Source organism: Rhinolophus ferrumequinum, chromosome 3 (genome assembly GCF_004115265.2).
Source record: "Rhinolophus ferrumequinum isolate MPI-CBG mRhiFer1 chromosome 3, mRhiFer1_v1.p, whole genome shotgun sequence".
Taxonomy (NCBI): domain Eukaryota; kingdom Metazoa; phylum Chordata; class Mammalia; order Chiroptera; family Rhinolophidae; genus Rhinolophus; species Rhinolophus ferrumequinum.
In genome coordinates this window covers 32,316,187-32,331,062 of record NC_046286.1, presented here as the reverse complement: position 1 = coordinate 32,331,062, position 14,876 = coordinate 32,316,187, and the positions used below count along the sequence as shown (strand labels likewise).

The 14,876-nt window shown below is 39.3% G+C and overlaps 1 protein-coding gene across 2 annotated transcripts in view; it reads left to right on the top strand.

Annotated features, from left to right (window-relative positions):
• Nucleotides 1–14,876, top strand: part of COL9A1 (collagen type IX alpha 1 chain) — a 91,404-nt gene that overhangs the window by 16,103 nt on the left and 60,425 nt on the right. Inside the window, exons 6-14 of one of the 2 annotated variants that reach the window (XM_033103492.1) lie at nt 2,195–2,278; nt 3,033–3,053; nt 4,519–4,593; nt 4,928–4,963; nt 5,087–5,149; nt 11,286–11,339; nt 11,631–11,666; nt 14,065–14,088; nt 14,451–14,504. In XM_033103492.1, the coding sequence (XP_032959383.1) occupies nt 2,195–2,278; nt 3,033–3,053; nt 4,519–4,593; nt 4,928–4,963; nt 5,087–5,149; nt 11,286–11,339; nt 11,631–11,666; nt 14,065–14,088; nt 14,451–14,504 (447 nt within the window). Of the gene's footprint in view, nt 1–2,194; nt 2,279–2,703; nt 2,959–3,032; nt 3,054–4,518; nt 4,594–4,927; nt 4,964–5,086; nt 5,150–11,285; nt 11,340–11,630; nt 11,667–14,064; nt 14,089–14,450; nt 14,505–14,876 lie in introns of those variants that run through there. The other variant, XM_033103491.1, reaches the window with a different exon arrangement.

Genomic DNA, 14,876 nt, shown 5'->3' with positions numbered 1-14,876 from the left:
AAAGGACTTAGTGAATAAAATTATATGAGTTGTCTCTCTTATTTTGAGAGTTAGGGAGTGGGGAGACATCTTTTCTTATTCTGGTAATATTTTTTATCTGGTCATTGAGGAAAAAAATTATAACTCTCTTTCCAATGTGATATTTTATTATACACATGAATACATAACTGCATATAGAAATAGCTGTCAGTTTTTGGATACTAGAAATTTTACTTCTGGATATATTTCTATAACAAGCATGCAAATAGGGAAAGGTTTGAATTCTTATGGAAGTTTCTTCATCTAGTTCTGAAATTTTTTAGCAGATATTGGAAAACAAGCTTACCAGGTTTTAATTTCTAGATAATGTCTATTTATCTTTAATATAAATGTTCAATCACCAAATGCCTTGGTTACCTCCTTAGAAAATTATAACTCATTCTCTATTCTTTGGCGGAGGGGCTGAGTAGGAAAGTAAAGAAAGTCCTTATTTTGGAGTCAGGCACATTTGGAATGCTAGCTCTGCCTTTTACTAGCTGTATGTCCAAATGATTTAACCTTTCTTACTCACGTGTGATGTGCTTCAAAGAGTTGTTTGAGGCACTGCCAGGTATTTGGTATTTATTAAGGAAAAGGTGGTTCCATTCTTTCTTTTGTCTTCCTTTTAAAATTTCCACTGCAGTTTAGAACAAAACCAAAATAAAATCTCTCCCAAGCAAACAGGAGTACACAAATAAAAATAGTGTTTGATTAAAGTAATTTTCTTACCTGCAAGACATTGTGCGTTCTGGAAAGCAGTTCTTTTGTAGGATGTCAGTATACTATTGTTAAATAATTCACACTATGAAGACACAGGTAATTTTCATACAATTCATAGATTCATTTCCATCCTAAAATATTTCTTGATTTAGCTGCTCACTTTCTTGTCATCCCATTTAACTCCTTTTCCCAGATGCCCACCTTTTCTGAAGAAAAGGCATGGTAAGGTTGAGAGAAACAAGAACGATGGAGTTAGAGGAGAACTCTAGGACAGTTCGAATCACAGGAGAAGAGGTGTCAATGCAAGAATATGGAAGCTTAGTGTCTTATTTTGCCCTTTTTATAAAACGGAAAACTTCCTTTTATTGAACTTTCCCTTCATTATAGGTAGAAGAGAAAGACTTCAACCTCTCCAATTTTGATTTTCCATCCAGTAACTTTAATTCTGGACATTTCTGTAACAATTGGAAAAAAAATGTATCTAACTTAATTCTAGATCCAGCAGATCTAGAGTCCATTTGGCAGATGGGGTGGAGTGCAAATCACTATTGGATGAAAGAAAAGAGATAATGTGTAGATTTGGGACCTGGATATTTAAGTGGACATTTGCATAATACCAGGAGAATCAACTTACCAAGAAATATCTGATTTGAAATGCCTAGCAAGGAACTATCTCTACTTAAGAGAGGCCAGCAAGCCATATGGTGGCAGGCTTCCTATGGGGTATATCTTTTTTTTTCCCCAACCCATCACCTGAGGCTTTCAGATTCAGACCTGGCTACTCTTTCTTTTTCCTGTTCCCCCCCCACCCCCCCACAGTTCCCCTCTTCTTTCTCCTAAAAATGTAAGAAGTTGTCAGGACATATTCGGATTTCAAGTATCTAAAAATTTTATATCTTCAACCAATGGATAAGATTATACCAAATTTAATTTTTTTTTTATTATTTTGTTTTCCCCCTGACTTTTAGATTTCCCTTTTATTCCCACCATTTCTGGTCTTTTCTATTTCAAGCTGTGACCACTCCATGGAGAATGACTTCTGTAGCATGCGTCATTCCAGTCCCGGACTCTGACATTTATTGGCTTGTAACAGGACAGTTCCTTGTTCTCTCTGAGACTCATTTTAATAGCATCTACTTCTTGAGGTTGTGATGAGGATAGAAACACAAAGTCAGTGCCCATGATCTGTTTCCTGTCTAGTGCTATGTTGGAGTAATGCAGAGCTAAAGACATCTGCATCCAATGATCAGAGAAACTTGGGAAGGGCTTCCAGCCCATTTCCAGTGGAAATTTATATTCAAGGAACAACAAAAGTCCTGGTCCAGAGATCAACCAGTTCAAGTTACTCTCCAGTCACTTAGCAGTTGGAACACATTTACAAACTCATCTCTGTCTTAAATGACTTGCTTCTGTCCTCCAAAAGCACCTGAACTGACTGTCCGCTGTCTTTGTCCAGTTTGAACTTCAATGGATGCTGATACATTGTGACCCACTGCGACCCAGCAGAGAAACTTGCCATGAGCTTCCACCCAGGATAACGGTGAGTCCCTCTACTACCTGCAAAGGCCACTTCCACCCAGCTGACTCTCCCCACCTTACCTCCACACTCTCTTTCTCCAAAAAGTCCAGGCTTTGCTGTACAGACCAGGTAGATATTAAGGAAGCCCTTGTCCCACCAACATTCTGGTGGGTAGAAACAAGCCCCGGGTGTCTGGTTGTACCTTTGGTGGCTTACGACTCTCCTTACTTCCCTCTGAAACATCCCTCGACATCTACTCGCCACCCACGATGGCACACAGGCCACCAGAGGAGGCTCCGAGGACTGCGAGAGGCTGCACTGGGGCGGGTGGGCGGAGGCAGAGCCGAGCGCTCAGGACGCAGGGAAAGGGTTAAGAGAGACTGTTGTCATTTTATCCGTTCTCCCGGCCCCGCAAGCTATCCTCCAATCCCCAGGACCCTCTCCAGGGCCATTCATAAACAGGAGGAACTTACGCCTCTCTGGCCGGGCACCTTTGCAACCACTACTTCTGGGGGCTCTTTTTGAGGGGAGTAAGCGCCGCTTCATACTCTTGGCTGGTCCGGAAGCTTAGTGGGGCAGCAGGAGGCACAGTGGACCCCGGGGATTAGCAGAGGGCGGAGGGCATGGCCTGGACCGCGCGGGACCACGGAGCCCTAGGGCTGCGACTGCTGCTGTCAGGGCTCTGCTTGTGTGCGGCTCAAGTAAGTTGTGTGCGAGTTGGAGTTGGGGGAGTGGGGGGAGCCCTCTTACTTTCTTGCCATCTTTTCTTCTCCAGCCCAGCCAGATCCCTGACCAGGTAAGCTGGGGGCGAGAAGTGTTTCCATTTTTCAAGAGCACACAGGGAAAGGTGGGGGCGCAGCCGTCTTGCGAGCCCCGGGGAAGGCGCAGAGCATCCCCAGCGCAGTGGGGTGGCACGCTCTCTCCAGCCCGGAACAACTGCGGCAAACACCGTGGGAGTCCGGAGCCCTAGATGACCCTTCGGTCCAGGAGAGGGCGGCTCCCCCCTCCCCCCTCACCGCCCCGGGCCCTAACACTGCAGGCTCAGGAGCTGAAGGCCACGGTGTCTCCAGAACCGGGCTTAATTTTCAGCCTAGTTCCTTCCTGCCTCTTCTCCCCCTTTCCTGGCCACAGTCAAAAGCAGGCCAGAGAAGGCGGGAATTAAGGCTATCGCTAAGGTTCCCTGTCCAGCTCCTCCATACCCTGATGGCAGCACTAAAACATGCGTCCTGTTAGCGGTGCCCGCAGCTTGGGGATTGGAACCGGGCAGGCTTGGCTCCCATCAAAATTTCAGCAACTTCCCAAAGGCTCCGGCGTCTCCCCCCTCCCCAGCCGGAGAGGACACGGCGGGGGCGGTGAGCCCAGCCGAGGTTTGAGGTTTCACTTACAAAGACCCCATTGTAACCTGTCTGGTCATTGGAGTTTAGAAAAACAAAGTTTCCTTGATGAAAGAAGCTTTTTTCTTTCTTTCCTTTTTTTTTAAATTCAGAAGGGGAGAAAAAATACCCACATTCCCTAAGCAACGTGCTCACACCATTTCAGACGCCACCAGTCCTTCCAGCACTGTCAAAGCTTAGCTCTTAGCAAGCGATGAAAAGGGGTGACCCACTAGGGTCAGAATGAAATTTAGTGTAGTTTTGAAGCAAGGTGCAAAGGACCTCACTGCAAGAAAGTGTCACTGAAGGTTAATCTGAAATGAGGCCAGGCTCTGGCTGGGTTTCAGGGCTCTTCTACCGCACAGTTCCCCAATCTTTTCCTCAAGAGTATTCCCCCCAGATATCAACTGGACATAGAAAGATGTACAAAAAGATACTGTAATCAATCTGATGTGGAGCACCTCCATTCTTAGCTGTTCCATTTTAGCCAAAACACTGACTTGCAATTACAGATTCAATGGAGGCATCGAATGACAACCGTTTTCATTATCGAACCCGTTTTAAAAAGAGGCCTCAGGCCTCCCTTCTTTACGACTCCCTTTTGGTTTAATGCACTCTGTAGCGGTGCGGTCCTGTGCCCCTCTCCCCACCTTGGGGACATAGATCCTGCTCTAACCGCACAGTTCAGCCTCACTTGAAATACCGCGGAGCCGAAACCACCTGCGCTCGCTTGGAAGTTTGATACACGTTTATTATAATGGGTTTCAAAAACCCAGCCTCCACAGGGAGTGTCTTTACGGGCTGGAGGTGGGGGCCTCAGGACAGAGTGCCTAGTTTCTCCTTGTTGCCCAACGTGCTCCACTAACCCGTGTGTGCTGTTTTTGTCAGCGAGGTCCCCCTGGCGAGCAGGGTCCTCCCGGGCCTCCCGGTCCCCCTGGAGTTCCAGGCATCGATGGCATCGACGTAAGTTTCTCTTTCCAATCCCGCTCCCTCTTTTCCTCCACTCCTGCCTTTTCCTACCCTTTCCCCAGCGGATCAGAGGTTTTGTTTTTCTTTTGAGAGAACCAGATGCCCCCACCCAAAGGCGGAATTGGACCGGGATTAGAGCTGGGATTTGGATCTTAAAAGCCTGGGGATTTTTGGAGGGAGGAGGCAGACGTGTCCTGTTGTCCCTGTTGATCATGACACCCACCCTCTAGCCCCTACCCTGTCCCTGATCTGAATAGTGATTCTCCCAGTGGGGTCGCTAAGGCCTCCCACTCATGTACTGCTCTTGCCTTCTCTCCTACCCCTCCAGGGTGACCGAGGTCCAAAGGGTCCCCCGGGACCTCCGGTAAGTTGATGAGCGCATTGGCACTCCACTTCTGTCCTTTGTACGTGGTTCTCAGCCATGTGTGTCCAAAGAATCTCAACTTTGCACCTTTTCCTCTTCCTGCCTCGCCCTTTCCCTGCTCAGGGTCCTGTTGGAGAACCGGGAAAGCCAGGAGCTCCGGGCAAGCCTGGCACGCCAGGTGCTGATGTGAGTAGGCCAGCGCCGCTGTGTATGTGTGTATGTGCGTGTGCGTGTGCGTGTGCGTGTGCGTGTGTGTGTGTGTGTGTGTGTGTGTATGTGTGGTGGGGGTTATGGAGGAAGAAGGAAGGTAGAAAGAAGGAGAGGGAGGGAGAGACGTAGAGATGTGCTAGAGGGGCACCTGGGGGGCGGTAGACCCCGCTGAAACAGGGCTCTGGCCTTGAATTTGCCTGGCGTGGGTGGCATGGAGGCAGCAGTTTTCTGCAAAGGGACCTGCAAGTGTGGTGATAGATATCTGGAGGCTCCCTGGGGACAGCAGGCAGCACTGGCATTTCCTCCTTTCAGAAAACAGTAATGGTACTGGCTTCCTGCCTCAGTCAGTCCACTCTGCTCACCTGGTGAACTCTCAGGCCCACTTGGGGGGGGGGGAGGCGGGGAAGCTGGGGGACTTTGGGGCACAGGGGATGCCAGGGGAGGAGGGATCCTCCCGGCCTCTGCTGGGGTTTGGCAGCAAGTTGTCATTGCTCTTGTCCTTTCACTGGCACTCCCGGGACTCATTTAGAAAAAGAATCTGCAGGCAGGGAAAGGGGCAGAGTACTCCTAAATCCCAAGGAAGAGAAAAAAGAGGCTCTTGAGGGGAAGTCCTGAAGTGAGTGGGGCTGTCTGGGGGTGGCCTTGGGCAGGGATGTGGTCAGCGCACATGGACTAGGAAATTCAAAACTAGTTTTCTCTCTTCCCATGCTGTTTCCTTAGCTGGCATCACTGACAGAAATAAGCTGGCTAGGGTTGCTTGAAGACTGGGAACCAGCGACCAATTTCCCCAATTTCCCCATCCCCATACCCCCTGCCCCCATCTGGGGAAAGCTCAGATACTGAGTTGTAGGGTAAACCTAACACTAAATTATATTTCTTCAGGGTAAAATGACTTCAGGACTCTCAGCTTCTCCTCTCTTAATGCATTTGGCTAATTCTTGTTGCGGTCCCAGTATCGGCCAGTCCTGGACTTTGTGAAGTAAAGTGAAGTAAGATATGGCATCTGTTCTCAGAGGACAGATTGTAGTGTATCCTAGTCATCCTTCAACTTGCCACTTTACCTGGGTTCCCAAAACTAAAGACTTTTCTAAATCAAAGAAAGCACCTGAAAACCTTTTATTGTAATTTCCAAGACTTTTTGGCTAGAGTTTAAGATCGATCCTTCACTTTACGAAAAGAAAAATAGCTAGATTTCAGCAGTTATTAAGAAATGCTTTCTTTATCAAAGTTATCATAATGAGGGTACTTGTTTATGCTACATATTATGCTTTAGGACATAGACTTTGTTTTACATTTCAAAATTTGAACTTTCCATGTATGCAAAGTGACGGTGTATGAGGCCTCCAAGGACTAGTATTTGGATAATACAAACTGAAATTATATAACTTGGCTCTCAAACTCTTCTCGAAAACATGAGAATGACTTGGAAATGTCACAGAATAAAAAAGTCTGATAAATAAAAGGCCACTAAATAAAATAGTAGCCCAATATAGGTAGGATTCGTTTCTGTATTCCTTTGAAACTTGGACCCGACTTCTGTTTTGCGTGAAAATTTATGATTAAATTATTATTGTTTATTATTAATAATAATTTTTGTGGTGGTTGAAGCACCTGAAGTCTTGTCTCACTATTGAATTGCAATAATTTCAGATAGAGGGCTTGAGTTATTTGTGCCTTAGTTTTATGATGCTTATGTAGTATGCTCAACAAATTTTTTTACTATAAGATCATGAAGACAATGCCTGATTTTACTTTATACAGCAATTTCCCTATTTAAACAGAAATTTTGGGTGAACAAATGAAAATATTTTAAAATCTTCCAAAGTACATGTACAATAACAATTACAAGTATTTTTTTTTCTATATCTATAGTGCAGAACAAACCAGATTTCCAAAGTTAAAAAATATAAAAGAGTAAGGCTTTTTACAGAACTTTGACCCTGGAAAGTCCTCAGGGACAAACTAATGAGAGCATTGAATCAGTCTCCGGGGATTGAGAAGGAAAGCAAGACAAAAAGAAAAAAAGAAAGGAAGGAGAGAAAAAGTAACAAATCTATGTATGTGCCCATATTGTAGTTATTTCCTAAAACTAAGCAAAAAATTAGCTATACTAATTTGCATTTGTGTAGAACAACTTTTTTCTCAAGCACCTTCACAAACATTATTTCCTTTTACCTTACAACAACCTGGATAACAGGTTTGGCTAATATTATTCTCCACAGATTAGGAAACTGAATAATTATGAGGACAAGCAGTTTCCTCAGGGACCCAGAGTTATTTAGTGGCTAAGATAGTGAAGGAAACCAGATTTCTGGATTTTTAGATTCACTCTCTTTCTATATAGTTTTGCCCTATTCAGATACAAATGAGGTGCTTAAATAGAGGAATAATCAGAGCAAATAGGGAAAAAAAGAATAAAAGTTTAATTTTTACTCTCTGAATTACCAACCAAGAAAAATGATATGGATAATTCAATGGATAATAAAAATAATTTATAATTGATATTTTATAAATATTTATAGATATTTCTATGCTCATATTCACCAAATTTTTAAATGGGATTCACAAGATTCTAAACTGAAAAGTTTTCTTACTCCATCCTTGGCTCAGCTGACATTTTAAACAAATCTTTTACCCTTTATCAAGAATAGACATTGAGAATAATGAGATGCTAGTAACTAAATCAGAGTTTGCTATTTGTTTATCGCTGGAAATAAGGGAGCTAAGTAATTAAGAAAGCTTTGGTGATCTTTTCTGGAAATGTGAATGTGAGTGTAGTGGTAGGACCTTAAACCTCCAACCTCTTTGTCTTCTGCTCTTTGGTTCATTGCAAAGCTGTATTTTTTGGTAATGTTAACAAGTGGTTAACCAGATAATGTTTGGAAGAATCTGAACGGAACATGGTTTAAAGGTAATTATCCTAAGTTAAGTGGATTTTTAACAGAAAAGGTAAAAGAGTCACGGCAGCTATGTTTGTAGACTTATGCTTTGAGTCTCACAAGCTGAGTCACTGGAATGTTGGAAGGAAATTATACTGAGGGCTGGTGTTCCCTGCCAAACAGCAGCGTGAAAGTTCAGAATACAGCCAGCTTCAATATCATCGCATATAGAACTTTATCTTCATAAACATTCATATGAAAGCAATTCTTTCTGCCACCGGTACTATTTCCCTCTTTCATTTCTTTGATAAATAAGAATTATTGCAAATTGGAATTGTGTGTGTAAATGTAAATGTGGGGATATAAATATATATACATATATATGTATATACGCTTTCCTTTCTTCCTAAGACTTTAACTTCTTTCCCTATATGCATGTAAAATTAGAGAAGTCAGAACTTGGTTATAACCTTGTACCCAAAGCACAACTGTATTATTATCATCAATAATATCAATATAGATGTTCTTATAGGCGCTATTTGCTGTGACATGCTCAGCCAGCTCTGTAAAGCAGTATTTTATTTATTCTTATAGCATCTGTCTAAGATAGGAAGAAGAGTTAGAATTATATATAGGAATTATAGCTAAACCATGCCACTTTTTATAGGAAACAGGTTAGAACATCCTTTGAACGCATACAACTATTATCACTGGCAGATGTTATATATTAATAATTAGGATAGTGAGTTATTAAAGAATCATTCTGAAAGGTCAGTGTAAGTGGAAATAGTAAGGCGTCGAAGAAATGTGAGGGGTCCATGAAGTACAGTGCCTGTGGTTAATATCTAGATTTTGTTTTGTTTGTTTATTTGCAGAACCCTTTCTGAATGAGGTTGTAAGTTCCCAGAGGGAAGGAAATATGCCTTATACTTCATGTGAACTCTTCACAGCATCTAAAACAGAGCTGACCATATAATAATGATGATAATAAGAATAGCTAACATTTATTCAGGGCTCACTCTGCCAGGCATTGTCGTAAGCACTTTGTGTATAATATCCCATTTAATCTTCAAAATTGCCAAATGAGGTAGATTTTATTATTAGTATAATACCCATTTTACAGATTAGGAAATTGAGGCACTATACAGTTTAACAACTTGCCAATGGTTGCAAAGCTAAGTGGCAGAGCTGGGATTTGAACCAAAAGTGATATGGAGCAGACGAGTGTAATATCCCTTCACCTGATGGGCTAAACTATTCAGTAGTCATGAATTGAGTGTGTGTTAGTTGCTAGGAGCAACGTGCAAAGACTGAATGAACATGCAGTCCAGTCCTTGTCCTCATGGAGTTTAAACTGATCTACATACTTATTGCATAACAGAGTTCATCGTAACATCTGACACCAGAGTGTATTTTCAATTTACTTCAAAGACCTTCCTAGGGATAGAAATACTTTATCATATCCTATGGAAAATACTAAATAAGAAGTGACCTGGAAGCAGCCTCCAGGTTGTCCAATTATTTACTTGGTTCTGTTTTAATATTAGGCACTGGAATTCTACCACACATAGTAGCTACTGTCCTCCACTCTTGTCAGTGTTTCCAGTCACAGAGTGAAGATAGTTGGGTGGGCTGCGTGTGTGGGAATTGACCAGGATTGGTCTTGGAGGACATAATCCCCATGAAGTGGGTATCAGAGATTCCATTAGTCAAACATGCCCTGAGGTTTACAAAATCTATGTGCCAGATGTGCTTCCAGAGAGTGCTCCTGGATGTATAGTTTATTGGCTGAAATGCAAAAGCCAATGTTTCATTACTATAGGTGTTCAGCATCTAAGATGTTGGGGCTTACTCCCAAATTACAGTGTCGTAATTAGACTGATTGAAAATCAAAGACGGTCTGTCAAAAATTCTTTTGTGTGTTTTTAATAAATTTCACTTTTGGTAAATTTCCAGTAATTAACATTTTCAACTCATTTTTTTTCTGCTTCCTTTGATTCATTCTGTGGAGTTATGAGAGAAATTAATTGATGTAGAGAAATGTAAATATGGTGGCCAGTGAACTAGATTTCTATACAAATTACAAGAAAGCATTTTATTGATAGTTATGCAGACACTGACAGATTAAATATAGGTTTTGGTGATCCACTTTTAAGTAGGGTTTTTATATTTTCAAGGAATCCCTCCCTTGATTAATATCATTTGAGTCTTTTTCAAAATCTTGATAATAGATAGGTTTTATAAAATATTTACATATGCATGCATATATGTACATGTACATATATATATATATATATAGATACACATAAACATGTTTATCTTTAGCAAGGTATAATTTCAAGAGTACTTTATAAATGAAAACATCTAAAAGTGTCAGAGTAAATAAAAAATTAAAAATATAAAAATGCATCTTCACCAAAATGGAAATCCAGGTATTGACATAGTATTATCAGCTTTAATATCTATTTTATATTGAAAATGATTATTAAATAAGAACTGGTAGGGAAAAATGAGAATGTTTGAGAGATACACTTTAATATTAAATATGATTGCTATAAATACGTTTTATAGTAACTGGCTTAAATTCTATATATGGAGTGGCACACATGAAAATACATACTTAATTATAGATATTTTTACAAAGGAAGATAATGTAAAAACATGCATGCTCTCAAATGTTTCAACTTTAAAAGTTAATATTCTTAGATAAGCAATTGTCATTGGTAGAAGATGGCTAGAGGGCTTTAGGTGGCTGTAAATCAATAATGAGATCGATTATTTTTAATTCCTCATGAAGAAACATTTTATTAACTCTCAAAACATTATTAGAGTGTCAGAGAGAAATATAGTATTTTTATTTTATAAATGAAGTAAAGGAGGTACAGAAATATGAGTAAGTGGCAGAGCCATGACCTGTTGTCCCATCAGATTTAGCTATTAGAACACTGTAATTGTTATATTGCATTTTTTCGAAGCAATGTCAAAAATACTATATTATCGAATCTTGTGATAAACAATGCAGTTAGCAGGAAGTTAAGGCTATGATAAAATTTATAGAAAGTAACTGATGACATGTTAAACATTACTTTTGAGTACGAGTATAGAAAGGTATGTATAAATATTTCCATCATACATAGGTAACCATCTTGTACATAATTAATACATAAAATGAAGTTATCCACTTAGTAGCTTGCCTAAGGATGCTATAATAGTTCTAACATCTTATATGTTAGGGATTAACTGGACCTGATGGATCCCCTGGCTCTGTTGGACCAAGAGGACTAAAAGTAAGTTATTCCTCTGGTTTTAATTACTCGTATTAATTAAATGCCGAAGTATATTTTTGTCATAGTGTTTGCAAATCAATTAACAGATTAGTTGTGAAGTAGCTGAAATACACTGTTCAACTAAAATTGTGTTTTAGTTGATTTAAATTAAATTAAAAACACGAAGGTGGAGTTTTTTAATGATTTGAATATTTATGCAGTTTGCATAGTTACGTAATTATTCTAAAAAAAGTTAAATTGTATTCCAAAGTAGCTAAATTTTATTCTAAATAAAGCTATTTTTATTTTTAGGGAGAACCTGGTGTCCCGGGATCTCGTGGATTTCCAGTAAGTGAATGTCAAGGGACAGAATTGAAAATATCCTATCTTTGGGTAAAATTCTACCTTTGTGAAATTCTAAATGTAGCTTTCTACATAATATACATCACTAAGAAGTTTATAACTTATCTGGTATGGCAAGCATTCTATGAGCAGAAAAATTTTAGAGAAACTTGAATGTACAGTATAAAAAAGCACGTCTGTTTGCAGATGGTATTTCCCAATAGAGAACTCCCTTTCCACCCCCACTGAGAGAAAACATTTCTTGCATAACAACAGCAAATTGATGTATTCAGTGTTTAGCCCATGGCATTATACCACTTTCTTCACAACTGGTTTTATCCCTAATGAAATATCAGCCATCAGATATTATCACCTGCCTGGTTCCCTGGCTAGTCTTTTCCTACATTTCATAATCTGGCAGATTTGTTATTTCTGTGTATAAGAGAACTAGGCTCTCAGGCTGCTTTTCCTTTCAATTTTGCTCTTCATTTCCCTTTTTTTTTTTTTTTTTGTCATTAATCTGTATTTTTCCTCCTTGTTTTCTAGTGGTACTGTTTTCTTTGCTGTATTTCAGTGACTGTCAACTTTTCCATTAAAGCCTGTTTTCAGAAGTAAATAGCTTGCTAGCCTTTCTCTCACGTTTTTCAACTCAGAGCTTGTCTTATAGAGATGCCTTTAAAAAAACTCAGTGACATTTCTCAAACTTCTAGTCTCTGATAATGAAATAACATTGACGACTTTAGTATTTTCAAGCATAACACTTATTTCCAAAATTGATCCACATATTAAAATGTTCAAGTACCAGTAATTTTTCAAAGAATGCCTTGAAAAAGTCTCACTTACCATTAAAACACATTATTTATGTGAAATCATTGCTTGTTTTGGCTGCCTATATAATTAGAAATAATAATATAATTATCAGAGGGTGTACATTGATTCCACTGGATGCTTCACATATGAATATTTTAGAAAAAAAAGTCTGGAATGATAGCTAACGTGAAAATGGTGTCAGATATAGCTGTGAATAAAAGCTATTCAAACCAATGTAAGTAAGAAAAGAGTAATGAGGAACTCCAAGGGGGAAACTGAACATCGAAAGAAAAGAGAGAGAAGAAAGGGATTGTAGGCAGTTGATGTTCAGTTTTATTAAGTTCAACAAGCCTATAGTTAGGGTTTATTATATATTAGGTCCTGTGCTGGGAAATCAGGCTGAGTGGATGAATGTGATGTGGTTTCAATCCCTAATTATACAGAGTTTGGTGTTGCTAAAAGGATACAAAGGGGAGAAAGATGGAATGACTAGCTTTAAAATCAAATACAGCATATTAAATTAGGATCCCATCATAGGTCATTTCAGGAATGACACCATTTTATTTTATTTTATTTTATTTTATTTTATTTTATTTTTTTTTTTTCCCCAAAAATTTTATTGGGGGAAAACTACAAAACATATACAGTACAATGTTTACAGTCACAATTTGTAGTGAACTGATTCCCCAAAATATATTACAACTCAAGTTGACTTATCTTGTTACATTCAAATACCTACTTCTGTCAAAGTAGTCCAGAGTACATACATACATAGTGCTCCAACTGTACCTACGTACATACAAACTAAAGCTACTGCTCATTCATCTGCTGTCCAGGAAAGCATTCCTGCCTTTCTACATGGGAAAAAAAATACTACAAGTTTTGGAAATTTCTGTTATTAAACAAGGCATATTCATGTAATACATACCATTTTAGCACTAAGAGTTGACCTCTTCACTTTAGCTATATAAAAAAAGTGGTAAAAATCTTTTCCTTTTGTGCAGTTGAACCCATCCTACATTCAAATTCTCTCAAGCACTAATAGACAAAATACTTATTTTTAATGTCTACTGGATTTGTTGTCTGGAAATATAGCCCTACTTGGCAAAGAGGGTATGTTTCGGACTCCTTTTCCTCCCCTGCCTCTCTGTGCTGAGTATTTGTTTAGAGAAACATCCAAACACCTTGTTATAAATTGTCAAGCAGTTCACTGTTTGGCTTTTAATGTAGGTGTCATAAAAATGAAAAACTCTTTATTTAAACTGTCAGGTTGTGATATGCCTATTCGTGAATGATGGTAAGTTTTCCCGAGGGCAAGCATGGATGACTTATTTACTTTGATTTTCTTTAAAAAAAAAACGTTTGGAAAAAATATTACTGGTTAGCTTAGACATCAAAGGAATGTTTGAGGAACTGACACAAGCTTCTGCTTCCTGTAGAGGGAGAGCCATGTTTGCTTTTGTTTATCCAGTGTTTGTTTTAGGATGAGCATCATATATTTATTTAGTTTAATTTTGAATTGAGTTAGGCCTGTGTCTGTATTTGTACTAAATATAAATCACATACCATAATAATTTTTATTTTAATCTTTTAGGGCCGTGGTATTCCTGGACCTCCTGTGAGTATCATCCGTTGGCTTATTTTTACATAATCTATACAAGTGATCTCGTTCTTGTATCCCAAGCTTTCTCTCCAACTAACACTCTAACTAGTGATGTTTATAGTGTTCTACCTACATGATCTTAGGTGGCCGCTAAGACAGCACTTGTATTGTGCCAAACAAAATATTTTATTAATGTAAGAAATTTCTGGTCCATTTTAAGTAATTAAAATTGGTTCAAATGAGATATTGTCTCACTGGAAACCAAAGCTAGCACAGACACCTAATTTCAAGTCAGTTGTTTATCATATTGGGTATCATTTGTGAAAGATTGTAAAACATTCATGAATCACCATATCCCTTTAATGTGTTGACTTCAGGGTCCTCCTGGGTCAGCAGGTCTCCCTGGAGAGCTTGGCCGTGTTGGACCAATTGTGAGTATCACAGCATCTTTTGGTAGACATTTGCTGATTTAAAAGACAATGTTATTAGGGAAGGCAAATTGCCCTACCTGTATGTTTTCCCCTGCAAATCCAAAAAATGGCCTATGAATGTTATTCTAGTTCATAATATTGATGGGCACCAGGGATAATAATGCTACCTTCATTTTGTAGAGTGATTTTAATTTTTCCCAAAGTTTTCAGCTAAAATTTTCTTCCCAACTTCCAGAATTACTGATCAAGTCATGAAGTGTCACCTCCATTATACAGACTCAGCCAGGATTGGGGTCCAGAGACTTTTGTGTGAGACTCTATGCATGAAATGAAAAGTGAATAGTCTAAATCATTTATAAATACATTTATGTT